We start from the raw sequence: 14454 nt of genomic DNA, 5'->3' as shown, positions 1-14454 counted from the left end.
GCTTTCTCTGGACACTCATAAGTCTTCCAAGCCAAGCCTTTGGCAGTCATTGTGGCTAAATTCCTCTCTCTCTCTCTCTTTCTCTCTCTCTCTCTCTCTCTCTCTCTCTCTCTCTCTCTCTCTCTCTCTCTCTCTCTCTCTCTCTCTCTCTCTCTCTCTCTCTCTCTCTCTCTCTCTCTCTCTCTCTCTGTCTCCTCTCTCTCTCTCGTGCGCGCTCTGTGTCTGTCTCTCTCTCTCTCTCTCTCTCTCTCTCTCTCTCTGTCTCCTCTCTCTCGTGGGCGCTCTGTGTCTGTCTCTCTCTCTCTCTCTCTCTCTGTCTCTCTCTCTCTCTCTCTCTCTGTCTCCTCTCTCTCTCTTGTGCGCGCGCTGTGTCTCTCTCTCTCTCTCTCTCTCTCTCTCTCTCTCTCTCTGTCTCTCTCTCTCTCTCTCTCTCTCTCTGTCTCCTCTCTCTCTCTCGTGCGCGCTCTGTGTCTGTCTCTCTCTCTCTCTCTCTCTGTCTCCTCTCTCTCTCTCGTGCGCGCTCTGTGTCTGTCTCTCTCTCTCTCTCTCTCTGTCTCTCTCTCTCTCTCTGTCTCTCTCTCTCTCTCTCGTGCGCGCTCTCTCTCTCTCTCTCTCTCTCTCTCTCTCTCTGTGTCTGTCTCTCTCTCTCTGTCTCCTCTCTCTCTCGTGCGCGCTCTGTGTCTCTCTCTCTCTCTGTCTCCTCTCTCTCTCGTGCGCGCTCTGTGTCTCTCTCTCTCTCTCTCTCTCTCTGTGTCTGTCTCTCTCTCTCTCTCTCTCTCTCTCTCTCTCTGTGTCTGTCTCTCTCTCTCTCTGTCTCCTCCTCTCTCTCGTGCGCGCTCTGTGTCTGTCTCTCTCTCTCTCTGTCTCCTCTCTCTCTCGTGCGCGCTCTGTCTCTCTCTCTCTCTCTCTCTCTGTCTCTCTCTCTCTCGACAGATGCCATGTTGCTGGTGGCACAGAGGCTGGAGGGACCCTTCAACATTGAGTCTGTCATGGAACCCATTGATGTCAAGATTTCGGAGGCCATCATGAATATGCAAGATAACAGCGTCCAGGTCTCCTACAGGGTATGTCAACCAAATTAGTCAAACTGGTTCCCAAAAGCAAACAAGGTGACTTCCCTGTGAAAGCTCAGAGAACCTTCTTTAGGCAAATGTTATCATAAAACAGAAACTGTCCAGTTGTGCTGATGATTGTATAAAACATTTGCCTGATGTTGCAAGAATGTTCCTAGAACACATTTAATCTTTAATCTGTTCTTTAAAGAATTTACAGAATGAGATATGTTACCATAACACTAAAACTGTCCAGTTGTGCTGACATTCAGATAATGTTTGTATCAATGTGGGTGCACAAAACATTCCTTTGATGTTGTAAGAATGTTGACAGAACAGCCTTTCTGAGTTATTTAAAGGTTACCAGAAAATGTACATAATTAGGTTGTGGGAACAGTGCAGGAACATTACAAGAGATAGGTTTCCAAAACACAAAATATGCTCAGTTGTGATGACATTCATACAATGTTTTAAGTTAGGTTGCACAGGTCATTCCTATAATGTTGTAAGAATGTTGACAGAACACCTGGTCTAAGTTCTTTAAAGGTTCTCATAACATTTAAGGTATGGGAGTTGTCTGGGTATGTTGCAAGAATATTCTTGTGATATTTACATAGGTTGCACAGAACATTCCCACAATGTTTCACAATTTCCAAATAAGTCAGTTTTTATGACTTTCATAGCATGTTTGTTTTAGGTTTAACATAATATTCAATTTCAAGAACATTTAGAAAATGTTATATTTAAGCAATAAGGCCCAAGGGGGTGTGGTATAGGGCAATATACCACAGCTAAGGGCTGTTCTTAACACGACACAACGCGGAGTGCCTGGATACAGCCCTTAGCCGTGGTATATTGGCAATATACTACAAACCCCCGAGGTGCCTTATTGCTCTTATAAACTGGTTACCAACGTAATTAGAGCAGTAAAAATAAATGTTTTGTCATACCCGTGGTATACGCTTTCAGCCAATCAGCATTCAGGGCTCGAACCACCCACTTTATAATTAAGTTTGACCTAATATTACCAAAACATTTTCAGCATGCAAATCTGTAGCTCCCTAAAGCAAATTGGAATACATCCCCATTATGTTTCTCTGCAGATTTAATGGAAATTCACATTTGAGGACTGTATTGTAGGTGATATAGACATATGGCATAGGACATTTGAGGAGCATTTAATCATACGAACACCACCATATTTTAGACATAACTAAGCCAGGGAAATATTGGTAACTGGGTTATTCACCATCACTTCACCCATCCTATTTATATGCTGCGTACTTCTGGGCCCCTATTTACAAGGTATCCAAGACTATGAGTGGCCGTCTAGGATCACTTTTGCTTTTCAGATCATGAAAAATAAGACAGGCGGACCATATCAAGCGTCTCAAAGTAGGAATTATATCGGGTGCGTTTTTTAAAGTTTAACAGTCAATTTTTACACAATGTTATATTTATTACAGTTAGTCTAAATTCTGCATTTCTGACTGGATTCCCCAAAAGTTATCATTAGGTTTCCAGGTAATGTAATAACACAATGTACCAGTAATGCAAACATCAGGTGAATGTTTTATACAAACATTGTATAATCATCAGCACGACTGGACAGTTTGTATGTTATTAGAACATTTGCTGTAATATTTTTTATATTTTACCCCTCTTGTCTCATCGCTGCAACTCCCCAATGGGCTCGGGAGGCGAAGGTTGAGTTATGCGTCCTCCGAAACATGACCCGCCAAACCGCGCTTCTTAACAACCGCACGCTTAACCCAGAAGCCAACCGCACCAATGTGTCGGAGGAAACACCGTTAAACTGACAACTGAAGTCAGCCTGCAGGCTGCAGGCCCGCCAGAGTGCGATGAGCCAAGTAAAGTGTCCCCAGCCAAACCCTCCCCTAACCCGGGCGACGCTGGGCCAATTGTGCACCGCCCCATGAGACTCCCGATCACGGCCGGTTGTGATACAGCCTGGGATCGAACCCAGGTCTTAGACCGCTGTGCCACTCGGGAGGCCCTCATTTGCCGTAACTTAACAAATGTCTTGGGAACTTTCACAGAACCAACAATTTTGGTTCGCATTACTGGTACATTGTCTAATTACATTACCTGGAAACCTAATGAGACATTTTGAGGAATGTTCTGTGGTGGTTGTTACAGATGTTGAACACAACATTTTAGTGAATGTTAGAACATTCAAAGGATATTTCATAAAAAACATTATTTGAACTTTAATGGGAATCTTAGCTAATGTTCTGGGAATCTTCCCGGTTTGCTGGATAGAGTCCAATAACACACTAATTAAAAGTTTATGGCATTACAGACTTAATGTGGGAGTAGAGAACAAGGGCAGTAGGGCACATCTGTATTCTGTGTCACATACAGTTTATATTTGAAAACCAACTGGATAATGTTTTAGGTGTCTATTGCGACCCATTCTAATTATATCAAATGTTAGGTCTTTGTATTTGAATTACATGTTTCCCTTTGGTCAGATAATCTTAGATCAACTAACAGTAGTTAATGTGTTTCCAGTATTTTACTGCATTTTACTTTGCCCACAAAATTGTAGTCATTGCAAGAAAAAACTGAAGTGGTTGTGAGGAGATTCTTCAGCCTACACAATGTTGGGTGCTTGCTCTCGTTCAAGGCTAAATGCTCTGTTGGCTTTCTCACGAGGCAGATGCAGCTTTGTTTATCTTTAAAGTATATGTGGTGAATTTCCCATAATCCATTAAAAAGTTAACTCCATGATATTATATAAGGCTGGTCTTGCACCAGTTGAAAAACCTGTCGGCTCTGGTTAGATCAATAGAACTTTGAGCACTGTCATGTTGGTAATATGAGGGCTGTAGGATCCACAAGGCCTTAACAAAACATTGTGTTTTCCCTCTTTTCCACATCCCAAGTAATTCTAGCTCCTCTCGCAGTCCAACAGTTGGATGTCCTTCTCTGTGTAATTGCAGGTTTTTCAAGGCTGCGGCCAACCAAAGCCCTCAGGAATGGGCGGCAGGTCTACCCGGGGCGTCTCGGATGTGTTCAACGCCCGCTTCAGGCCCTACAGCCCAGAGGAGCGGCCCACCACTGCAGCTGGCACCAGCCTGGACAGACTGGTAAGGAAAAGCAGAGACACACACAGCCCACAGGACCACTGCCTCAGAGTAAACATCATTTGTCTTTCTGCCTTGACACTGTTGATTAAAGCTGGTGATTTGCCATGGTAGGGCCCCCGGAGCCGGAAATTAATTATTTGTGCTCGTCCTCCGTTCAGGCCTCACTCTCTCTCTCTTTATCGATCCGTGTTTGTTAACAAATCATCAGCTTTACCCCGGGAGGGCAAAGAGAAGTGTGCAGCATCCCGTGCCCTTCCTGTCTATGTGTACCTTACAAATAAGAAAGAAAAGATTAATGCTATTTGTGAGATTGACAAAGTCAGGTGTTTGCTGTATAAAGTAAACCTTTGCTTTTCGATCAGATTAGCTTTGTTTTGTTTCATTAGATCTTGTTTTTCTGATTTTCATCTCATACAACCTTGACAGTGACACCTAACTTGATGTTTTGCTAAGGGTAGAGGTCAACATATAGCTTACAGTCCAATTCAGGTGAGGGACATTTCTCATCATGGTTTATCCTTACTACATTCCCCCCCCCCCCCCCCCCCCTCTCTCGCTCGCTCTCTCTGCATGCAGAGGGTAATGTGAGAGCCAGGAGTTAAGGCTTGTCAAATTGACCGATTTGAAAAGTCTGTCACTATCATGCAGTGCTATTTTTGTAGGAGACCAAAAATCTTAAAGGTTAAATATGTTTCTCTCAATAATCCTCAAACACTTCATTTTGAATGTTTTCAAAATGTGTTTATTTATTCAATATTTGTTTTTGTACAGTTGTAGGATCTTGTTTGACCAGTTTCTCACAGCAGAAAAACTATCCTGCAGTCAACAGGAAATGTGAATTATTGTGTGGATTATAATTAATGGAAATTTTTGTAAGGGTTGATAGATTTTTAGTTATGGCAAATCAACTCTGACATCTTTTAAAGGAAATTACAAACTTTAAAAGCCTTTTTAAACCTTGAATACACTAAACGTTTGCATTTCCTGCAACAACAGGGTGATAAAATTAAGATCCTACACCTGTATAATATTTGTAGCTGCAAGTGTAACAATATCCAACCACATACAGTACCTTCTTTCTCAATTGAAAGTCAATACATTGTTTTGCATCTCAGGAAAATAATATCCTTAAATAGATTGATAAAATAATGTTCTGCATGGCTTCGGGCTAAAGCCAGAATCTCATTATAAGAAAATATACATTTTCTTCCATTTATTTCATTAATGAATAGTAATTATGATTTCCATAACTTTGTTCCTCCTCTTAACTCTTTTTGAAGGACTCTGATGTCTTTGGATGTACGCATTTGGATGTAATTTCTGTGTGTACCTCCTCCCTCTTTCCTCCTCCGCTGTCTCACTTTATTTAATTAAAATGCTTCTCTTTCCCATTGCTATGCTGCCTACCAGAGGACTGTCTGGAGTGCAATGCAACACAGTGTAAGCTTTATGAATTCTACTCTTAACCTAAATCATTTTGTGTGGGGCCCTTTTGTCACATCTTGTCTCCTATGCCATAATCCCTAATGTTTTGTCACTGAAAAAGAAGAATTACAGCCTCGTAGTTGCCATAGACGAGGTAGGGTTGTATATTACCTGGCAACTACTGTTCTAAACAAGTACAGTGACATCAAAAGCCCAACGGTATACCTGATATATATTCCATCTCAGCCACTGTTTCAGATGCTACTCCCAAAAGAGTCAACTTTCAAATAACCTTTTTATGTTATTACGGAGTAGTCTGTGTTTGATTTATAAAGTAATGTATTTGTGGAGCTGTTGAGACCTTGATCATGGCCTCTGTGTTTTATGGTCTTCCGTAACAACATTGGCTGTTAAACATTGTATTAGTAGTCAGGTGTACCACCAAGACCGGTGCTGTAGACGAGGGAGTTGAAGGAGCTGCGGTTCCTTCAGGTAGTGAGGACTCTTCCCTAGAGGCCGGCCCATGTTTTTCCTCCCTCACCCACTATATCTATACAGACACATCAGAGACCTCACATTGCCTTAGCTAATGGAGTCAACTCCTGGAGGAGCCCAGGTGACCTACTCCATCAGAGCTTGGCAGAGGAGAACTCTGAGAGGGGTGTTGGTGGTGGTGTCTGGGCGGCTGCTCAAATGGCAGACAGAGTGAAATGAGGCCTCCAGACTGCCTCATGAATAACTGGGCAATTAGCCCGCTTGGAGATTCCGTCTAGATGTTGAGTTGAGTGACAGAGGTTGATTATGGACATGTGACGGCTAGACAAGGACACCTGATGAGGGTCTCCATTATGAGCATCCACATGCACTGTAGTCAGGGGATGTCTAGTTATCTGCTGTGCTGGTTGGTTCACAGTCAGTTTCTACTGGCTCCATAAAAAGTTGCTAGAGTACTGTAGCTTTCCAGAGACAGCCGTCCTCTCTCAGTTTCATGATACCATAGAGTTCTTTCAATAATAAAGCTGTGAACTGTTGTGGTGGTGGCGAGAGGCTGAATGTTAAAGTAACTGCCCAGTGAAAGTCTCACTTTAAAAAGTTCATATTCTGTTAACTCATATCTAAATAATGTTGTTGACTCGTCCTATACTCATATTTGTGGCCAAAGCATAAATTTGAGAAAATATACTTCCAAAACCCTAACTCAAACTTGTATCTCAAACAGACAATTAAAAAAATGCTTGGCTATTTCCTAATAGAACATGATGTCATCTCCCTGAGGAGGATGAGCTGGCCAGTCAGCGGTCTAAAGTAGGATGAGCTTGCCAATCAGTGGTCTACTTGCATGAATATTTTTAACGACTGGTATACGCCCATACCATTCTGTTGTTGGGGTACACCTACACCATTCCAACAGAGAAAAGCCGCTTTTTAACATACTTAATTATACTTTTTTGGAAGGAAAACTATTTCAGTCATATTGTAAATAATAAAGGTCATATTTAATAGAAATCTGGAAACACTGGGCAGTTACTTTAAACAGACACACTGGTATGCATTTCTTTGTGCAAAGCCCATCATTAGGATGTAATGGGAAGCTGGACATTATCTTAAAATAATCACACTGCCCACAGAGAAGGAATTTTCTTCTGAAGTATCTATTCCTGAATACAACAATAATTGTGTCTGTGAGTTATAGGTTATATAGTTATTAGTTATAGGCTTTAATAAGCAATGTAAAAACAGTAAGGATATACTGTAAGTTAAAGGCTTTGGGAAAACAGAGAGTGCAGACATATTGGCTCAGTGCATGGTACTGTAACCTTATCAGTCTTTAACTTTAGCCATCAATAGTCAGACAACTTAAATATTAATCCAGAAGCGGCCTTTATAAATGTGATAGCCCTAAATTCATTTATGAACCGCTATCTCCAAGGCAGTAGGTTGCTGCAGTTTGCATTAGGCTTGGGATTGTGGGGGTCTGCTCATCCAGATACCTTAAACATGTATTTCCCTCATTGAAGCAGCCTTCCGCCAGCTGCCAGGTAACTGCCAGTTATTAACCCGTATCCTGTGGTCTCTCATACAGTAGCTGCAGTCCCCACAGCTGCAGCAGTTATCAATGTCACTGTTCCCATCTGTTTATTCACTGTCAGAGGTGTCTGATACCCTGTGGGAGGCCTGGTCTTTCACTTCCACCACTTTGTCGTCCCACTCACTGTCTTCCTTTAACTTCCCTAACATCATAATTATCAGTGACACTCCCAGTGATGTTGCATGTTTCCAAAGCTAAGTAGTCCTTTGATTTGGAGTTAGTGTCTGACTTCAGCGCTGAATTAGCTAGTCAAAGGATGTGATCTGAGCCAGGGATGGCAGGAACTCAGGAAGTGTCTGTCGTCGTCTGGCTGCGTTGCAGTGCTTATGGGGAAGCCCTGAGGAGCCGGTCCACCTCCAGGCTCCAGCTCCATGAGCCATGACTGCTTAATTGCCTGACATCCTGTCACCATCCGCCATCACAGTCCTGCGAGAGGAATGAATCTTTGAACGTCCTAAGGGAGATGAAGGCACTACAGAGTGTCTGGCGGAGAGGGCCTTTAACGGCTGGTGTTTGATGATAGGGCAGGCCTTTAATGTGATATTTAGTATAAGTTGCAGTCTAGTTTTATTCATTGTCTTCTCCTGGGGCGTCCTTGTCATGAAATGTATTCCAAGGTCATTTTTCAATCACAGGAAAAAGCAGGAAGCAAAAATAGTAATTTTATTGAATTTTGAACTAATGTTTTGTTGCCATTTACAACAACTGAACGTGGACGTTGCAAGAGGTTGATTAACTCCGTTCGGTGGATTATTTCTGTGCAATTATACTCTTTGCTTCATATTTCGGTAACTCGATAGGCTGATGTCCATTTCCATGTACTTGCAAATCCGTGCGCTCGCCAGCCCTAATTCAGTTGTGTGGATGTGAATGAATTGTGCTGGCCTCATTGATTGCTTTCGGGAGACTGAAGTCCTCTAGCTGTGCATGGATGTGGCGCCTAATGTGCAGTAAAGGAAATTGGATAACTACAGAGCAGTGCCATAGAAACCAAGCTACAGTCTATCTTCATTAGCTAGATGAGCACAACAACAGTCTGTTGCAGCTTCTTTTGTATTCTGCCCTTTGATTTGATCTCATGCTCCATCTCAGCAGTTTCTATGCTACCTGTTATACCTGTAATATTTGTAATTACTTTTATTAATAGTCTTACTTATATTTATAATATGTATAATATTATATATAATGTTTACTCTGGAGCATAATATATTTAGGTCTCGTAGAATTGGGTCTCATAGAAAGAAATCTCTCATGCAATTGAAACATATTGTACATATCCCTTGTGATTTGCAGCCATGCGCATGGGAACAAATGTGAAATGCCAGTGTGGTGGCCTGGGTCATACCGCTGCCAGGAAGCCTTCATTCTATCCTTTTTCAAAGTTTTGACCCATACATAAACCATCTGCAGTGCAGAATCACTTTAAGCCTCTGAAACATTCTTGTTTTAGATACGGCTTAATGGAAGTAAGTAGGCCTATCCACATATCCATTCGCATAGTGGTTGCATTTATCCATTCTAGCCTAAGCCATGCTATTATGTAGATTCCACAGATTCTAACATAATTGTTAGTTTTCCCCAAACCACATAAAAATAAACAGTGTAAAGATGGATAGTCCTATTATTTGACAGTGTATTTAGGAATCTCTGAACAAAGGGCAGTACTCAAGCATACAAATGTAATGGTTGAAAATGATAGCCTGACAAATTCAGCAAATACCAGCAATCTTGGATAACCACCCAAGACTGCATTCAGAATGTTCCGAATCACAATGGGTTTGATACAAGCGGTTTAGTGTTCTCTTCTACTTCAAGGTCTCTAGAGCCACTTGTATGCTAAATCATTTGTCAGGCGGTTTCAAGGGAAATGAGGATGAACAAATGGATGACAAGTAAGCAAATGTCTCTATCCTCATGCCTCTATCACAGGATATCTCACTGAGGAGATACTAGTCACTTCTCTCTCTCGTTGTAGAATTAGTCCGAAAATATAGACGTCACACATTCTATAATACTACCGGATATTGGATGTATCTATTTTCTCACCTTTTAATCCAAGGACCAGTCATTCACCATATAGTTGTGGTGTTTTATTCTATGTCATTTCTTGAAATAGTATTTTCTATCCATAAATAGTTGATATTGTGAAACAATGAGCTGTGTGTCAGACAGCAGAAGGATGGGGACGATGGCATGGCACCAGCTGTGTTTAGTTATAAAAGGAAGGAAGTCATTTCTATTCCAGAGGATGTCACGATGTCACTCTGCTCTGCTTGCAGATGTGTACAGCTGTACAGCCATGGCACCACGCCACATATAGACAGTTTTGCTCTCACAGGAAAGTCACCAAATAACACATTCCCTCCCATCACCAGACGCACATCCACACACACCACAACCACCAGCAACACCTCCGCAAGTTGTTATCTCATAATGAGTCCTTGCACTCTGTGAATACGCAGTAGCACACCCCTGCATATAACTTCAAACTAACTGCATGTCATTTGAAAAATAAATATGGCTATTAATATGGCTATTATACATCGATATTTGATGTTTTACTTGGAGGAACAGTGCTGACATCATCAAGGGATTTGATATTAATAATTTCAGGCAGCTTCACACCAAGTTCCTCTTCGTCTCTTGTTAGCAGGGTCTCCTTCCATGGATCATTCCTTCATCCTAACTAATGGTGTTGCCATTAAGGCCCTGCTCCTCTTCATGTCTGTCAATAAATTAATTAGATACATTGGCCCCATTACACCCGGGCCTTTGCAGGCTTCTCCGGAGAGTGGGGCCAGCCGGGGGAGAGCAGGCCCCGATTGCTCTGTTCTTCTGAACAGCATGTTGCTTCCCTTTAATCATCTCCTCTTGCTCAACCACTTCTCCAGTCCTAGCCTAGAGCAAATCACTAGCACAAACTTAGAACCATTTAATCAATATTATGTCATTTTGCCCCACCAAGGCATCACTGTTTGATAAATTGACCGCACCATGATAAAGTGTATTGCTTAACTGCTAGTCGGTGAGGGACTGAGCCCAGGGTAGGTAAAAAGGGGCTACTCTGAATACGGCACGCTGGGTCAATTTGACTGTGTGTAAAAAGCTGTTATAACAACAACTAATTGAAAGAAGCCACTTACTGTTGGACCTTCTTCAACCCCTTTGTTAGTATACTGTACTCCCACTGGAATCTGCATCCAAGAGTTAGTCACAACTAGGGTACTTTATATACACATACAGTAAACACAGAGCAACATAGCCTTTTCCTGCAGTCAAATGACCTAGTGGCCTCATGAGTGGAATGTTATTCATCTTTTTCATAATTTCATAATTAATAAACATTATTATTTTTTAAACACTGAAAATCCAGTGTTTCTATGTAAAATAGTTTTGTTATATTTCAGTCTTCTGTGATGTATATAAAGTGTAATATTGGGATGTAAACACAAAATTCTTTACATTTCAACTCTATATCTGACATGCTATAGGTGTCTTCTTTTTTTAAGCCCATAACCATGTGTGTGAGGGTATACTTTTGATTCTAATAGATTTGTTTAAGACTACCAAGAAACACTCTGTGTGGCCCTGATTTAGCCCACTGCAGTAAAAGGTTAAAGATCTCACAACTACTGCGCAGTGACATACTGTATGCTAATACAGTATGTTTGGTGCTATATTTCAGAGCACTAACATACTGTATTTATTTAATTAGTTGAACATGGTATGCTATAACACACTTACTCCTCCTTGTAAAGCATTGGTTTCTTCAGGTATTTGGTCTTGTCCTGTCCTCTCAATGTTACTATCTATCCATGGGGGTTTAAATTAGAAATTAGAGAGAAGTGGACTGATTTGCTTGTGATGGAACTTGACCAAATTATCCCTCTGAGAGAGAAGCCATTAACACGTAATTATGCGTCCCCTGAAACAACACTATTATAGCTATTTTAGGAACTAGAGAAGTGAGAACTAAGATAAAATCCCAGACACGTAACGTACAGTACATGAAATGATGTGCATGTTGAAGGATTTCTCTCATACAATAATACTGATGGGTTGAATTGTGTAAAACAAAACTATATATCCTCAAAGTATTTTACAAATATAGGCTACAATTCAATATATATTTGGGAATTTAGTCAAAACAGCAGTTTATTGTCACCATAAACAACATATGACACCAACCATAACTGTTTGTTCTTTCTACTGTACGTGAAGATGCACTGTATCATGATTAAAGTCGCTCAGCATTATGCATAAGCACTACAAGAAGAATTCCCAAGTAAAAGTACTGTAGATATGAATATTGTTTCATCACTGCTCTATGTACGTGTTATTCCCTTGTCTAACGTGAGGACTGAACATTTCAAACAGTTGATATATGTGGAGCCTTCTGAGTGGTGATAAATATTCATTGCCATTGTTCCGTAGCCTTGCTTGCATCTGTCATTCCTTCATTCTCTGCCAACCATAACACTGGGGAAGATCCTGCTACATTTCTCTCACTGTTCCAAAGTTAAATCAAAGCAACCTGAAAATAATAGTCACATTTGAATGACAATAAGACTCTCACCTCGCATCAATTATGTGCTGTGCCCTGGAAACATTGTAATAACAGTCACAAAGACAGGGCTTCACAGACATATGGTGCCATCACTCTTCGGCATTGGAATGATATACAGGCAGGACATACCACCGCTATGCTGAGATCTCTGTGTTAAATCAAAGCCTTCCGCTCCGGCAGATTTAATGCAGAGACTTAATCAGCCAGGGCTGCATGGGTCTGGGGCTGCATGGGGCTGGGGGTAGGGCTGGGGCTAATCGTGCTTAGGGCTGCTGGGGTTTAGGGGTTAGAGCTGCGGCTGAGGCTGGAGTTAGCTGCTGTGGCTTGGGCTGATGTTAGGGTTGGAGCTGGGGGTAGGACTTTGGCTGCTGATACTGAAGTGTGAGGCTGTGGCAGGGGCTGGAGCTGCAGGATGATTGGCCTCCACCTGTTGCGGCATGGATAAAAAGTAATTGGCTTCCAAACGTTTATCTTGTGGCTATTGAAATATACCACAGTACCACAGATTTTTCACAGTTTAGCACTCATTGAATCACTTTATTCAAATTCAATATCAGAGTACTGCTGATACATGTGACAAGTTCAGAACGCTGCTGATAACTTCAGAGGGGCTGCTGAAGACAATGTGACAGCTTACTTTCTGCCAGTTGTTCATTGTTAAGAAAGACAGTTGCTTTGTTACTCATGGAGATATTCACTTAGAGTCTGTACAATCATGTATGGCCATTTGCCAATGCCATCAGGATTTGTGTGTTTTGGAAGTTGCACTGCAGTAAGCTAGTTTTATAATGCAAACAACACATTGAAGTTACTGTAAAGACAGACTGTGTCATTGCCTGACCTGAGTTTGAAGGAGGAACTGCTCAGGTATATCAGTCCCGTCTGTGCATAAACTGAAAGGATAAACAGTTGTTTGATCTCTTTTAGGGGTCGCCCAATACAGCGTCACAGAGGGGAAACATGGTTGTATTTGCCCTCTGTTGATTGTTATTGATTAGGGTGAAATGAGACTACACATCCATGTGCGCTACACTACCTGCTTTAAGCACTAACCCCTGTCACCTCTCAGAGTTTAGCCTCTTCCAAGGACACACACACAATTCTAAGGAAATGCCAATGTGGAAAGTCTTATTCAAAACACAATCACAGAGTTAATTTACTTAGTATGTGTTTTTGGGGGGCCAATATAATTTTCTTGAGATTTGTTATATGCAGAGTAGGTTTTGGAACAGATGGTGTGTCTTGGTTGAGAGGCTGTGCTGTTTATGAGGAGACACAGGCCCAGGAGGAAGGGTTTATGAGGTGTTAGACACCAGTGATTAAATAGCTGTGTCGAGGGACAAACACCCACAGGGGCTCACTGCACCGCCACCATTCTCCACACTGGAGCTGGGGAACAGGGACTTCTGCAGTCTTTAAAAATATAGAGGATAGGTAAATAGTGTTATTTAAGATCAAAATCAAATCAATTTTTATTTGTCACATGTGCCGAATACAACCTTGAAATGCTTATTTGCTAGCCTTTTCCAACAATGCAGGGTTAAAAGGTAAGAAAAACATAGCAAAACAATTTAGGAAATAGTAACACAATAAAATAACAATAACGAGGCTACATACAAGGAGTACCGGTACCGATTCAATGTGCAGAGGTACGAGGAAGTTGAGGTAATTTAGTTAATATGTACAGTACCAGTCAAAAGTTTGACACACATTTACATTTAAGTCATTTAGCAGACGCTCTTATCCAGAGTAACATGCTTCACGGTGGGAACTACACATGCAGAGATCATCCGTTCACCTGCACTGCGTTTCACAAAGACACGGTGGTTTGAACCAAAAATCTCAAATTTGGACTCCAGACCAAAGGACAAATTTCCACCGGTCTAATGTCCATTGCTCGTGTTTCTTGGCCCAAGCAAGTCTCTTCTTCTTATTGGTGTCATTTAGTAGTGGTTTCTTTGCAGCAATTCGACCATGAAGGCCTGATTCACCCAGTCTCCTCTGAACAGTTGATGTTGCGATGTGTCTGTTACTTGAACTTTGTGAAGCATTTATTTGGGCTGCAATTTCTGAGGCTGGTAACTCTAATGAACTTATCCTCTGCAGCAGAGGTAACTCTGGGTCTTCCTTTCCTGTGCCGGTCCTCATGAGAACCAGTTCAGAGCTCTTGATGGTCTTTGCGACTGCACTTGAAGAAACTTTCAAAGT

The 14454-nt window shown here is 41.6% G+C and overlaps 1 protein-coding gene across 1 annotated transcript in view; it reads left to right on the top strand.

Annotated features, from left to right (window-relative positions):
* The window catches only part of LOC311143421 (glypican-6-like), a gene marked incomplete at both ends in the record, with an annotated part of 66497 nt that overhangs the window by 35091 nt on the left and 16952 nt on the right, over positions 1–14454 (top strand). Inside the window, 3 exons of the mRNA XM_084179241.1 lie at positions 934–1064; positions 4019–4165; positions 5576–5605. Coding sequence (XP_084035367.1) covers positions 934–1064; positions 4019–4165; positions 5576–5605 — 308 coding nt within the window. The remainder of the gene's footprint in view (positions 1–933; positions 1065–4018; positions 4166–5575; positions 5606–14454) is intronic.

Source organism: Coregonus lavaretus (genome assembly GCF_964263955.1).
Source record: "Coregonus lavaretus genome assembly, chromosome: 16".
NCBI classification, from domain to species: domain Eukaryota; kingdom Metazoa; phylum Chordata; class Actinopteri; order Salmoniformes; family Salmonidae; genus Coregonus; species Coregonus lavaretus.
The sequence above is the reverse complement of the archived record's forward strand: the minus strand, read 5'-3'. Positions and strand labels throughout refer to the sequence as shown.